This window comes from Mesoplodon densirostris, chromosome 8 (assembly GCF_025265405.1).
Source record: "Mesoplodon densirostris isolate mMesDen1 chromosome 8, mMesDen1 primary haplotype, whole genome shotgun sequence".
NCBI classification, from domain to species: Eukaryota; Metazoa; Chordata; class Mammalia; order Artiodactyla; family Ziphiidae; genus Mesoplodon; species Mesoplodon densirostris.
Genome location: NC_082668.1, coordinates 19956098 through 19971366, shown reverse-complemented (window position 1 = coordinate 19971366; position 15269 = coordinate 19956098). Strand labels below are relative to the sequence as shown.

At 40.5% G+C, this 15269-nt stretch overlaps 1 protein-coding gene and 1 pseudogene across 4 annotated transcripts in view; one reads left to right on the top strand and one right to left on the bottom strand.

The window, feature by feature from the left end:
• The window catches only part of USP37 (ubiquitin specific peptidase 37), a 98379-nt gene that overhangs the window by 7133 nt on the left and 75977 nt on the right, over window positions 1-15269 (bottom strand). For all 4 annotated transcript variants that reach the window (XM_060106646.1, XM_060106648.1, XM_060106647.1 and 1 more), the window contains one exon: window positions 13519-13579. In XM_060106646.1, the coding sequence (XP_059962629.1) occupies window positions 13519-13579 (61 nt within the window). The remainder of the gene's footprint in view (window positions 1-13518; window positions 13580-15269) is intronic.
• LOC132495381 (ornithine aminotransferase, mitochondrial-like) lies at window positions 2576-12583 on the top strand (annotated as a pseudogene).

Genomic DNA, 15269 nt, shown 5'->3' with positions numbered 1-15269 from the left:
AAGGGGATAATACTCTTTTAAGAAAGGAATAAAACTGACAAAAAAATTACAGATAATCCAATTTCACTGAATTCTCTATTATATAAACTATATGTTAGATTTGACACACTTGGTACATATTATGGATGCCACCAGCAAACAAATTATCTGACAGAAAAGAGACCATAAGAAGATCAACATCCTTTCACTTTCTTCAACATTAAATCATACTTTGAAATTTAACAAAAATAATGGAAATTCAACTTTAAACTCCTAAGTTTTACCTAAAATACTAAACAAATAAATCCAAGGTCCAATTTTTCTCCTTAATAATGTGCTTCCACTGGAAGAATCCATCTTTACTAATAGCTTCAAATAAAGAATCCCAGGAGCATCTGTGCATAAATGACTCTGTTTTATAGAGTTGTTTAAAAGACATGAACACTTAAGAATGGGAAGAACAGGAAGAGACTACAGTATCAAACTTCTGGACTCTGGAATCTAGAGGGGTGACTGACTTAGCAGACCTAAGAAAGTCAAACCTAAGCCAGGAATGGAAAAGTTGAGAACCAATCCAACTTATATTACAGAGTCCTCAAAAGACATACAACTTGGAAATAGCAGGTACCTCTAAAACTGGAGGCTAGGAAGAGGATAAAAATAAGGATTAGGTGGGGCTTCCCTGGTGGCGCGGTGGTTAAGAATCCACCTGCCAATGCAGGGGATGTGGGTTCAATCTCTGGTCTGGGAAGATCCCACATGCCGGGGAGCAACTAAGCCCGTGCGCCACAACTACTGAGCCTGCGCTCTAGAGCCTGCGAGCCAAAGCTACTGAGCCCACGTGCCTAGAGCCCGTGCTCTGCAAACAAGAGAAGCCACTGCGATGAGAAGCCCGCGCACTGCAACGACGAGTAGCCCCCGCTCTCTGCGGCTAGAGAAAGCCCTTGCACAGCAATGATGACCCAACACAGCCAAAAAGAAAAATAAATAAATAATTTTTTAAAAAAAAGAATTAGGTGAAAGCTGTTTGAGATACAGACTCCTAGATCCACTTCCCCTTACTTCATGCTGCTGGGCAATGACAGAAGTCGGCAGCTTTGTTCTTTGGAGAGTTGGTAAAACAGTCTCTGGATTGGAGGATTCCAGGCACAGGGGAGTAGGTGACAGTGTGCATATTGAAAGATGAATATAACTCCCATCCCCACCCCCAGCCCTATGCCTATACTTGGCTTCTAGAACTCTGGCAGCCACATCTTTTACCTGTAGGCAAGGGCAGGAGACTAGAAAACTTTCTTTAAGAATCTTACCAGTCCAAGGGAAGGCCTAAAATATTAACATCATCCCCCAAACAGTAAAACCCTGTAAAACTCAAAGTTGACAAGTCCTAGCTATTCATATACTCAGAGCTTCCAATCATCTTTTTAGTCCCCTCTTTTTTTTAAACATCTTTATTGGAGTATAATTGCTTTACAATGGTGTGTTAGTTTCTGCTAGTCCCCTACTCTTAATCATGAGCTGACAGCCAAGGATTACTAGATAATTGAAAAAAGACTCTAACAAGGAATATAAAGACCATAATAAACACACAGGACAGAGCAATCTGGAGAAAAGAGAATCTATTCAGGGAGATGGAAATGTCAAAAAACAAAAAAAAATGAACCATATTTAATATCTTCAGAGAGTTGAGATGGTATTACTTCTCTGAACCACCCCAACCCCAAAATGTTATAAAAAAGTAACAATCACAAAAACCAGTTCTTGAAAATTAGAAATACGATAGAAATAAAATACTAAAAAAAAGTTTGGAGTTGGTGATAATGTTGGAGAAACTTCCCAGGCAGTACAGCAAAATAACAAAAAAATGGAAAACAGAGAGAAGAGATGAGAAAATTAAGAGGATCAGACTAGGACGTCTGAATAATAGGAGTTTCAAAAAGAGAAAAGAGAGGAAGTAGAATGAAGGAAATCAGTGCAAATTTCTTAGAACTGAAGGACAAAAGTTTCTAGATTAAAATAATCCTCTAAGTGCCCAGCAGAAATGGATGAAACAGACACACATAAAGGCACATCACTGTGAAATGTAATCACAATGGAAACAAAGAGAAGATCCTATAAGCTTTCAGAAAAAAAAGATGTCACATCAGAATAAAGAACAGCTTTAGACTTCTCATACAGCAACCCAGCAAACAAGACTTTTGTCATTGCCCAGCAGCATGAAGGTGGGGAGAAACAATGCTTTTACAATGATTGTAAACCCAGAATTCTATATTCAAATAAACTATCAGTCAAATACTGGGGCAGAATGAAACTTTCAAGTCCTCCAAAAAATCTAAGTCACATCCCCTCTTCTTCAAGAAAACTACTGGGGATGTTCTCCATCAAAGCTTAAGTACACAAAGGATGAGAAAAGAGTCATACAGGAAATGAGAGATTCGAACAAAAGAGAGAATCAGAGGGAATCCCCTGGAGAATGGTTAGGGAGCTCTCAGGATATCTGTGCATGGATGTAGAGGGCAACCAGTCCAGACTGGAACAATATGACTTGAGACAGCCATTCATCACCACCATTGCACCATCTTTTATATCTGAGGCCAGAATGCCTAGGTGAGCCTAGCTTGAATTCTTATATGTAACTGTCTCAAGCATCTGCCAGTGAAATTCTTGCTCTCTCCACCATGCCCTGGTGTCTAGATCAGCCTAGAACACTCATTTTATACCAGCAATTTTTTTTTTGTTTTGCTTTAATCTATTTCTCAGAGCCAGAGAAAAACCAGAGTGATCTTAGAAAATACAGAGTTAGCTCACTTCCTGTGACTACCTGTCCTGGTAGACTTCCAGCACATGGTCCATAAATTAATTCTGCCAAATCCCCTATGGTGAACCTTACGCTTTTGAATACTCATTCACGACTTTGCTCACTGGCTTCCCCAGAGTGAGCTCTTGTAAATTCACAGGGAAACTGAAGTCACATTATCTTCTCCTAACAGTCTTTTTTTTTTTTTTCATCTTTATTGGAGTATAATTGCTTTACAATGGTGTGTTAGTGTCTGCTTTATAACAAAGTGAATCAGTTATACATATACATATGTTCCCATATCTCTTCTGTCTTGCGTCTCCCTTCCTCCCACCCTCCCTATCCCACCCCTCTAGGTGGTCACAAGGCACCAAGGTGATCTCCCTGTGCTATGCGGCTGCTTCCCACTAGCTATCTATTTTACGTTTGGTAGTGTATATATGTCCATGCCACTCTCTCACTTTGTCACAGCTTACCCTTACCCCTCCCCATATCCTCAAGTCCATTCTCTAGTAGGTCTGTGTCTTTATTCCTGTCTTACCCCTAGGTTCTTCATGACATTTTTTTTTCTTAAATTCCATATATATGTGTTAGCATATGGTATTTGTCTTTCTCTTTCTGACTTACTTCACTCTGTATGACAGACTCTAGGTCCATCCACCTCATTACAAATAGCTCAATTTCGTTTCTTTTTATGGCTGAGTAATATTCCATTGTATATATGTGCCACATCTTCTTTATCCATTCATCCGATGATGGACACTTAGGTTGTTTCCATCTCCGGGCTATTGTAAATAGGGCTGCAATGAACATTTTGGTACATGACTTTTTTTGAATTATGGTTTTCTCAGGGTATATGCTCACTAGTGGGATTGCTGGGTCATATGGTAGTTCTATTTGTAGTTTTTTAAGGAACCTCCATACTGTTCTCCATAGTGGCTGTACCAATTCACATTCCCACCAGCAGTGCAAGAGTGTTCCCTTTTCTCCACACCCTCTCCAGCATTTATTGTTTCTAGATTTTTTTGATGATGGCCATTCTGACCAGTGTGAGATATCATCTCATTGTAATTTTGATTTGCATTTCTCTAATGATTAATGATGTCGAGCATTCTTTCATGTGTTTGTTGGCAGTCTGTATATCTTCTTTGGAGAAATGTCTATTTAGGTCTTCTGCCCATTTTTGGATTGGGTTGTTTGTTTTTTTGTTATTGAGCTGCACGAGCTGCTTATAAATTTTGGAGATTAATCATTTGTCAGTTGCTTCATCTGCAAATATTTTCTCCCATTCTGGGGGTTGTCTTTTGGTCTTGTTTATGGTTTCCTTTGCTGTGCAAAAGCTTTGAAGTTTCATTAGGTCCCATTTGTTTATTTTTGTTTTTATTTCCATTTCTCTAGGAGGTGGGTCAAAAAGGATCTTGCTGTGATTTGTCATAGAGTGTTCTGCCTATGTTTTCCTCTAAGAGTTTGATAGTTTCTGGCCTTACATTTAGGTCTTTAATCCATTTTGAGCCTTATTTTTGTGTATGGTGTTAGGGAGTGATCTAATCTCATACTTTTACATGTAGCTCTCCAGTTTTCCCAGTATCACTTATTGAAGAGGCTGTCCTTTCTCCACTGTACATTCCTGCCTCCTTTATCAAACATAAGGTGACCATAAGTGCGTGGGTTTATCTCTGGGCTTTCTATCCTGTTCCACTGATCTATATTTCTGTTTTTGTGCCAGTACCATACTGTCTTGATTACTGTAGCTCTGTAGTACAGTCTGAAGTCACGGAGCCTGATTCCTCCAGCTCCGTTTTTTGTTCTCAAGAATGCTTTGGCTATTCAGGGTCTTTTGTGTTTCCATACAAATTGTGAAATTTTTTGTTCTAGTCTGTGAAAAATGCCAGTGGTAGTTTGATAGGGATTGCATTGAATCTGTAGATTGCTTTGGGTAGTAGAGTCATTTTCACAATGTTGATTCTTCCAATCCAAGAACATGGTATATCTCTCCATCTATCTGTATCATCTTTAATTTCTTTCATCAGTGTCATAATTTTCTGCATACAGGTCTTTTGTCTCCTTAGGTAGGTTTATTTCTAGATATTTTATTCTTTTTGTTGCAATGGTAAATGGGAGTGTTTTCTTGATTTCACCTTCAGGTTTTTCATCATTAGTGTATAGGAATGCCAGAGATTTCTGTGCATTAATTTTGTATCCTCCAACTTTACCAAATTCATTGATTAGCTGTAGTAGTCTTCTGGTAGCATCTTTAGGATTCTCTATGTATAGTATCATGTCATCTGCAAACAGTGACAGCTTTACTTCTCCTTTTCCGATTTGGATTCCTTTTATTTCCTTTTCTTCTCTGATTGCTGTGGCTAAAACTCCCAAAACTATGTTGAATAATAGTGGTGAGAGTGGGCAACCATGTCATGTTCTTGATCTTAGTGGAAATGCTTTCAGTTTTTCACCACTGAGGACGATGTTGGCTGGGTGTTTGTCATATATGGCCTTTATTATGTTGAGCAAAGTTCCCTCTATGCCTCCTTTCTGCAGGGTTTTTATCATAAATGGGTGTTGAATTTTGTTGAAAGCTTTCTCTGCATCTATTGAGATGATCATATGGTTTTTCTCCTTCAGTTTGTTAATATGGTGTATCACGTTGATTGATTTGTGTATATTAAAGAATCCTTGCATTCCTGGGATAAACCCCACTTGATCATGGTGTATGATCCTTTTAATGTGCTGTTGGATTCTGTTTGCTAGTATTTTGTTGAGGATTTTTGCATCTATGTTCATCAGTGATACTGGCCTGTAGTTTTCTTTCTTTGTGACATCCTTATCTGGTTTTGGTATCAGGGTGATGGTCGCCTCACAGAATGAGTTTGGCAGTGTTCCTCCCTCTGCTATATTTTGGAAGAGTTTGAGAAGGAGAGGTGTTAGCTCTTCTCTAAATGTTTGATAGAATTCACCTGTGAAGCCATCTGGTCCTGGGCTTTTGTTTGTTGGAAGATTTTTAATCACAGTTTCAATTTCAGTGCTTGTGACTGGTCTGTTCATATTTTCTATTTCTTCCTGATTCAGTCTTGGCAGTTGTGCATTTCTAAGAATTTGTCCATTTCTTCCAGGTTGTCCATTTTATTGGCATAGAGTTGCTTGTAGTAATCTCTCATGATCTTCTGTATTTCTGCAGTGTCAGTTGTTACTTCTCCTTTTTCATTTCTAATTCTACTGATTTGAGTCTTCTCCCTTTTTTTCTTGATGAGTCTGGCTAATGGTTTATCAATTTTGTTTATCTTCTCAAAGAACCAGCTTTTAGTTTTATTGATCTTTGCTGTCATTTCCTTTTTCATTTATTTCTGATCTTATCTTTATGATTTCTTTCCTTCTGCGAACTTTGGGATTTTTTTTGTTCTTCTTTCTCTAATTGCTTTAGGTGCAAGGTTAGGTTGTTTATTCGAGATGTTTCCTGTTTCTTAAGGTAGGATTGTATTGCTATAAACTTCCCTCTTAGAACTGCTTTTGCTGCATCCCATAGGCTTTGGGTCGTCGTGTCTCCATTGTCATTTGTTTCTAGGTGTTTTTGGATTTCCTCTGTGATTTCTTCAGTCATCACTTCGTTATTAAGTAGTGTATTGTTTAGCCTCCACGTGTTTGTATTTTATACAGATCTTTTCCTGTAATTGATATCTAGTCTCATAGCGTTGTGGTCGGAAAAGATACTTGATACAATTTCAATTTTCTTAAATTTACCAAGGCTTGATTTGTGACCCAAGATATGATCTATCCTGGAGAATGTTCCATGAGCACTTGAGAAAAATGTGTATTCTGTTGTTTTTGGATGGAATGTCCTATAAATATCAATTAAGTCCATCTTGTTTAATATATCATTTAAAGCTTGTGTTTCCTTATTTTCATTTTGGATGATCTGTCCATTGGTGAAAGTGGGGTGTTAAAGTCCCCTACTATGATTGTGTTACTGTCAATTTCCCCTTTTATGGCTGTTAGCATTTGCCTTATGTATTGAGGTGCTCCTATGTTGGGTGCATAACTATTTACAGTTGTTATATCTTCTTGGATTGATCCCTTGATCATTATGTAGTGTCCTTCTTTTGTCTCTTCTAATAGTCTTTATTTTAAAGTCTATTTTGTCTGATATGAGAATTGCTACTCCAGCTTTCTTTTGGTTTCCATTTGCATGGAATATTTTTTTCCATCCCCTCACTTTCAGTCTGTATGTGTCTCTAGGTCTGAAGTGGGTCTCTTGTAGACAGCATATATATGGGTCTTGTTTTTGTATCCATTCAGCCAATCTGTGTCTTTTGGTGGGAGCATTTAGTCCATTTACATTTAAGGTAGTTATCGATATGTATGTTCCTATTCCCATTTTCTTAATTGTTTTGGGTTTGTTATTGTAGGTCTTTTCCTTCTCTTGTGTTTCTTGCCTAGAGAAGTTCCTTTAGCATTTGTTGTAAAGCTGGTTTGGTGGTGCTGAACTCTCTCAGCTTTTGCTTGTCTGTAAAGGTTTTAATTTCTCTATCAAATCTGAATGAGATCCTTGCTGAGTAGAGTAATCTTGGTTGCAGGTTTTTCTCCTTCATCACTTTAAATATGTCCTGCCAGTCCCTTCTGGCTTGCAGAGTTTGTGCTGAAAGATCAGCTGTTAACCTTATGGGGATTCCCTTGTGTGTTATCTGTTGTTTTTCCCTTGCTGCTTTTAATATGTTTTCTTTGTATTTAATTTTTGACAGTTTGATTAATATGTGTCTTGGCGTATTTCTCCTTGGATTTATCCTGTATGGGACTCTCTGTGCTTCCTGGACTTGATTAACTATTTCCTTTCCCATATTAGGGAAGTTTTCAACTATAATCTCTTCAAGTATTTTCTCAGTCCCTTTCTTTTTCTCTTCTTCTTCTGGAACCCCTATAATTCAAATGCTGGTGCATTTAATGTTGTCCCAGAGGTCTCTGAGACTGTCCTCAGTTCTTTTCATTCTTTTTACCTTATTCTGCTCTGCAGTAGTTATTTCCACTATTTTATCTTCCAGGTCACTTATCCGTTCTTCTGCCTCAGTTATTCTGCTATTGATACCCTCTAGAGTATTTTTTTTTTTTTTCCGGTATGCAGGCTTCTCACTGTTGTGGCCTCTCCCGTTGCGGAGCACAGGCTCCGGACGCGCAGGCTCAGCAGCCGTGGCTCACGCGCCCAGCCGCTCTGTGGCATGTGGGATCTTCCCGGACCAGGGCACGAACCCGTGTCCCCTGCATCGGCAGGCGGACTCTCAACCACTGTGCCACCAGGGAAGCCCTAGAGTATTATTAATTTCATTTATTGTGTTGTTCATCGTTGCTTGTTTCCTCTTTAGTTCTTCTAGGTCCTTGTTAAATGTTTCTTGCATTCTGTCTATTCTATTTCCAAGATTTTGGATCATCTTTACTATCATTATTCTGAATTCTTTTTCAGGTAGACTGCCTATTTCCTCTTCGTTAGGTCTGGTAGGTTTTTATCTTGCTCCTTCATCTGCTGTGTGTTTTTCTGTCTTCTCATTTTGCTTATCTTACTGTGTTTGGGGTCTCCTTTTTGCAGGCTGCAGGTTCGTAGTTCCTGTTGTTTTTGGTGTCTGTCCCCAGTGGCTAAAGTTGGTTCAGTGGGTTGTGTAGGCTTCCTGGTGGAAGTGACTAGTGCCTGTGTTCTGGTGGATGAGGCTGGATGTTGTTTCTCTGGTGGCAGGTCCACGTCTGGTGGTGTGTTTTCGGGTGTCTGTGGACTTACTATGATTTTAGGCAGCCTCTCTGCTAATGGGTGGGGTTGTGTTCCTGTCTTGCTAGTTGTTTCGCGTAGGGTGACCAGCACTGTAGCTTGCTGGTCGTTGAGTGAAGCTGGGTGCTGGCTTGTGTTGAGATGGAGATCTCTGGGAGATTTTCGCCGTTTGATATTATGTGGAGCTGGGAGGTCTCTTGTGGACCAGTGTCCTGAAGTTGGCTCTCCCACCTCAGAGGCACAGCACTGACTCCTGGCTGCAGCACCAAGAGCCTTTCATCCACACAGCTCAGAATAAAAGGGAGAAAAAAGAAAGAGAGAGAGAGAGAGAAAGAAAGAAAGAAAGAAAGAAAGAGAGAAAGAGAGAGGGAGGGAGGGAGGGACGGAGGAAGGAAGGAAGGAAGGAGGGAGGGAGGGAGGGAGGGAGGAAGGAAGGAGGGAAGGAAGGAACAAAGGAAAGAAGGTAAAATAAAATAAAATAAAGATAAAATAAAATAAAGTTATTAAAATAAAAAATAATTATTAAGAAAAAAAATGTTTTTAAAGAAAAAAAAGACAAAAACAAAAACGGATGAATAGAACCGTAGGATAAATGGTAGAAGCAAAGCTATACAGGTAAAATCTCACACAGAAGCATACACATACACATTCACAAAAAGAGGAAAAGGGGGAAAAATCATAAATCTTGCTCTCAAAGTCCACCTCCTCAATTTGGGATGATTCGTTGTCTATTCATGTATTCCACAGATGCAGGGTACATCAAGTTGATTGTGGAGCTTTAATCCACTGCTTCTAAGGCTGCTGGGAGAGATTTCCCTTTCTCTTTGTTCTCACAGCTCCCTGGGCTCAGCTTTGGATTTGGCCCCGCCTCTGCGTGTAGGTCGCTGGAGGACGTCTGTTCTTCGCTCAGACAGGATGGGGTTAAAGGAGCAGCTGCTTCGGGGACTCTGGCTCACTCAGGCCGGGAGGAGGGTGGGGTACGGAGTTCAGGGCAAGCCTGCAGCGGCAGAGGCTGGCGTGACCTTGCACCAGCCTGAGGCGCGCCGTGCGCTCTCCCGTGGAAGTTGTCCCTGGATCCTGGGACCCTGGCAGTGGTGGGCTGCACAGGCTCCCCAGAAGGGGTGTATGGATAGTGACCTGTGCTCGCACACAGGCTTCTTGGTGGCGGCAGCAGCAGACTTAGCGTCTCAGGCCCATCTTCGGGGTTCGCGCTGTTAGCCGTGGCTTGCGCCCATCTCTGGAGCTCCTTTAAGCAGTGTTCTTAATCCCCTCTCCTCGCGCACCAGGAAACAAAGAGGGAAGAAAAAGTCTCTCGCCTCTTCGGCAGGTCCAGACTGTTCCCCGGACTCCCTCCCGGCTAGCCGTGGTGCACTAACCCCCTGCAGGCTGTGTTCACGCCACCAACCCCAGTCCTCTCCCTGTGCTCCGACCAAAGCCCGAGCCTTAGCTCCCAGCCCCACCTTCCCCTGCGGGTGAGCAGACAAGCCCCTCGGGCTGGTGAGTGCCGGTCGGCACTCTGTGCAGGAATCTCTCCACTTTGCCCTCCGCACCCCTGTTGCTGTGCTATCCCCCGCGGCTCCGAAGCTCCCCGCCTCCGCCACCTGCAGTCTCCACCCACGAAGGGGCTTCCTAGTGTGTGGAAACCTTTCTTCCTTCACAGCTCCCTCCCACTGGTGCACGTCCAGTCCCTATCCTTTTGTCTCTGTTTATTCTTTTTTCTTTTGCCCTACCCAGGTACGTGGGGAGTTTCTTGCCTTTTGGGAGGTCTGAGGTCTTCTGCCAGCATTCAGTAGGTGTTCTGTAGGAGTTGTTCCACGTGTAGAGGTATTTCTGGTGTATCCAGAGCAGCAGAGGGTGGGCAGCTCCCTGGTCCGCCGAGGCGGCGGCAACGGCCGTATTAAAACATTTTGATGAGAGACAAAGTTTCTTTCACCACTTACTATTGAATTCTAGGTTGAATTTATTCCATTATACAGAATGTTTCATTCCCATTTTTCAATGAGGAAACTGGGACTCAAAGAGGTTAAATAATACCCAAGATCTCACCCTCAGCCTCCTAGCAGTCTTAACAGTGGCAGTATTGCTCTGTCATACAGATGGATTACAGATAGACTATCCTTGCTATTTAATTTTTCAAAATTAAAAAAATACATTGTTTAGGGCAGCTGTTCAGTTGATGCCACGTGTCCTGGGCTGGTCTTGGAGGTGCTGCCAGGAGTTACTGGACCCTGTGAAGACCATCTGTGGATCTTGGGTTAAAAATCTGTATTCTAATCTGAACTGTAGGAAGAAGGGATGGTTGGTGATATTCCTACTTGAAGGACCATCACGTTTTCCAGACTAGCACATGTGCAGACTGTTGCTATCCTTCACCATGCAATTCATTTTTCAGTGGCTTCTGCTATTGGGTTGGCCAAAAAGTTTGCAAGATGGTACGGAGAAACTTGAATGAACTTTTTGACCAACCCAATACATCTGCTGCAACTAAAAACACAGTCCAAGGCCCTCCATCCTCTGATTACATTTTTGAATGGGAATCTAAATATGGTGCCCACAACTACCACCCTTTACCTGTAGCCCTGGAGAGAGGAAAAGGTATTTAGATATGGGATGTAGAAGGCAGAAAATATTTTGACTTTCTGAGTGCTTACAGTGCTATTAACCAAGGGCACTGTCATCCAAAGACTATGAACGCTTCAAAAAGTCAGGTAGATAAAGTGACCTTACAGCTTTCTACAACAACATGCCTGGTGAATACAAAGAGTATGTTACTAGGGCTTCCCTGGTGGCACAGTGGTTGAGAATCTGTCTGCCAATGCAGGGGGATATGGGTTTGAGCCCCGTTCCAGGAAGATCCCACATGCCATGGAGCAACTAAGCCCATGTGCCACAACTACTGAGCCTGCGCTCTAGAGCCCACGAGGCACAACTACTGAAGCCTACATGCCACAACTCTGAGGCCCATACACCTAGAGCCCGTGCTCCAAAACAAGAGAAGTCACCGCAATGAGAAGCCTGCGCTCCGCAACAGAGTAGCCCCCACTTGTTGCAACTAAAGAAAACCCGAGCCCAGCAACGAAGACCCAATGCAGCCAAAAAAAAAAAAAAAAAAGAGTATGTTACTAAACTTTTCAACTACCACGAAGTTCTTCCTATGATTACAGGAGTGGAGGCTGGAGAGACTGCTTGCAAACTTGCGTGGAGATGGGGATATACTACTGTGAAGGGTATCCCAAAATACAAAGCAAAGATTGTTTTTTGCAGCCAGAAACTTTTAGGGTAGAACACTGTCTGCAATCTCCAGTTCCACACACCCAACCAGTTACAATGGTTTTGGACCATTTATGTCAGGTTTTGAAATCACTCCCTATAATGATCTGCCTGTTCTTGAGCATGCACTTCAGTATCCAAATGTTGTGGCGTTCATGATGGAACCAACACAGGGTGAAGCAGGTGTTGTTGTTCTGGATCCAGGCTACCTTGTGAGTGCGCAAGAGCTCTAAACCCAGCACCAGGTTCTGTTTATTGCTGATGAAATACAGACAGGATTGGCCAGAACTGGTAGATAGCTGGCTATTGATCACGAAAATGTCAGACCTGATACAGTTCTTCTAGGAAAGGCACTTTCTGGTGGTTTATACCCTGTATCCACAGTGTTGTATAATGATGAAATAATGTTGCCCATTAAACCAGGGGAACATGGTTCTATGTATGGTGGCAATCCACTAGGCTGCCGAGTGTCCATCACAGCCCTTGAGGTTTTGGAAGAAGAAAACCTTGCTGAAAAATGCAGACAAATGGGTATCATCTTGAGAAATGAACACATGAAGCTACCTTCTGATATTGTAACTGCTGTAAGAGGAAAAGGATTATTAAATACTATTGTTATTAGAGAAACCAAAGACTGTGATGCTTGGAAGGTATGCCTGTGACTTCGAGATAATGGACTTCTGGTGAAGCCAGCCCATGGTGATATCATCAGGTTTGCACCTCCGCTTGTGATCAAGGAGGAGGAGATTCTGGAGGCCGTGGACATCATTAACAAGAACATCTTGCCTTTCTGAGGGTGGTGACAGTTTTCAGTGGCGCCTGGTAGCCAGCCGGAGACAGGCAGTCAGCTGATATCCTGTAGAAAGCTCTGCATTTCTGTGCTTAATGCAGGCATATTCCACTCCCTCGTGGCAAGGGCTTTTTAAAAAATATATGTTTTCAGTTCATATATAATAGAATGACACTTATAAATGTGAAGTGTGCTGTGGAACATAACTAAAAGAATGTCCTGGCATCTTATATTCAATTAAGTGGTTTTGTGTGTGTGTGTGCTTTCTAAGGTGAGATGCCTCTCTCTATATAGAAATCCTTTTAATCAAGCCCCTCAGCATAATTTATATACGTTTTAATAATTTCCTTGCTGGTATAAATGTTTGTATTTGAAAAAGTTATATGAGGGTATTACACAGAAGACTTGCTTAACCTTATAAAGTTGAATCATAATCACTGAATTTTAGGAAGGATTAATGGTTAAGCTTACATAAAATCTACTAGATTTAAGTAAACTCCATATTGGCCAGCACCAGGATGTATTCTATGAATGTCATTATTTTGAATTAAGAATTAATGTTTAACATTCCCAGATTATGTTTTAAGTGTTTGATGTAATTTGTAAAAAAGTGTTTATTTTCAGAGTTTCTTTAATTTTAAAATAAAGCTCATATTTAAAATGTCAAAAAAGTATTGTTTAGGGATATGAATATGCATGGTAACATTTTTTTTTTTTTTTAAAAAAGGTAAGCTAATGATGAATACAAATGTTAGAATGGTGGTTTCCTTTGGGAGGGAGGGAAGGGAAGGCGAATACAGGTAACTTCTAAGGTTCTATATCTTTACCTGGGAGGTGTTCAAATTTGTTACTGTTATTAAAAATAACAAAAACATTTTATATGCCCTTCTGTGTGTGATACATTTCAGCATATTAAAAAAATGTAATTAATCTCCATACCTTGAAGACTTAACTCCGTAGCTCTTTTGAGGTCATCATCTTCTTTCTGTTCCCAAGCCTCCTAAAGGGATAAGAACAAAACTAAGGTATTTAAAGAAGTACTGATTAAACTTATTTAATGAGGATAAAATCCACTGCTCTGAAAGTATTTGCTAATAACGTTTTCTATAATCTTATGGATGTTTGGAATATGACGTCTTGAGGGATATGGAGAAGTTCTTTACTTTTTCCAACACTGTCTTCCTAAAACAAAAACCTGGGGGTTAAAAAGGCTTAAATGCTATCTCTTCTAGTTAGTGATGCTTGGCTTGCCAATCAAAAGCCATTCAATGTGACATTATGATGTAATTTCCTTTTCTCCTAACATGTATGAGATACCTGGAACATAGCAGATACTTAGTGAATAGCTCTCTTTTCTTCTCCTGATTTACAGGATTTGCCAAGTTCCTTGGTATAAATACTCCTACCATGGCCAATTTTAAGCTACCAATGTGACTCTGAATGCAGATTTGGGAAGTATGTATAGTGGGCTCTCCTAAGCTGACAGGGAGCTGGCTCTAGCACAGACCCTACGTCTATGACATCAAGATAAACAATATTTCCGCAACATATTATTCATAGATTTCTATTTTTATTCTTTTTTTTTTTTTTTTTTTTTTTTTTTTTTTTTTTTGCGGTATGCGGGCCTCTCACTGCTGTGGCCTCTCCCGCTGCAGAGCACAGGCTCCGGACGCGCAGGCTCAGCGGCCATGGCTCACGGGCCCAGCCGCTCCGCGGCACATGGGATCCTCCCAGACCGGGGCACGAACCCGCATCCCCTGCATCGGCAGGCGGACTCCCAACCACTTGCGCCACCAGGGAGGCCCTCTATTTTTATTCTTGTTAAAGAAACCATAAACACGTAAAAGAAGCTTGATAAATACTAAATGAATGTTGCTGACTGTTGCTTTTCTAATACATATGAGGTTTTCTTAGAAAAAAATTGTACCTCTGAAAATGTCTCAATGAGATGATTCATTATAAAAGGAATAGGAAAACGTTTACTACAAAAAAAAATTTCCCTCTCATTTTCAGAGAAAAGATAACTTATAAAGGATGCATGAGTAAAAAAAAAAAAGTAAAATTGTTTTATACTTTTCTCAATTCTAGACTTGTTGTTAAAGTTACTTAAATGTATAAGAAGCTTAGAATGAACTATTCTGCATTATAGTCCTGGGAGTAATAATACTGTGTTCAAGAAAGTTACAGAGGTATTCTCTAAGAGGAAATATGATTACTGAAATGTATCCAAGTATATAAAGTCTATGCTGAAACAAGAAGGTAAAGGACACTCTTTTAGTAATTAATAGAATGATGCGGGTATACCAAACTAAAGAAACTTCATCTCATAATCCTATCCTCATATCTGAGAAAAATAAGATAGTTTTAAATGGGTCAGCTGACAAGAAAAATATATGTCTTTTGTCTAAGAAAAGGAGGGTTGCTGAATTTTTTCTTTTTCTGCACTATAAGGAACTATTGTTAAGAAACCAAACCATGGCCTTTTACACTAAGTTTTCTGTAACAAATAATTACTATATATTATTTGTAAGATAGTTTGACATATACACATCTTGATGACAAGGCAACTAAGGAGGTACTTCTTATAAATATCAATAAAAGGATACAGAGCAGCTGGCTCTGAACTAGTTTTAAAGAAGGAGTTCTCAACCTTGGCTGCACATTAGAATCACTGGGGGAAGTTTTGTTTT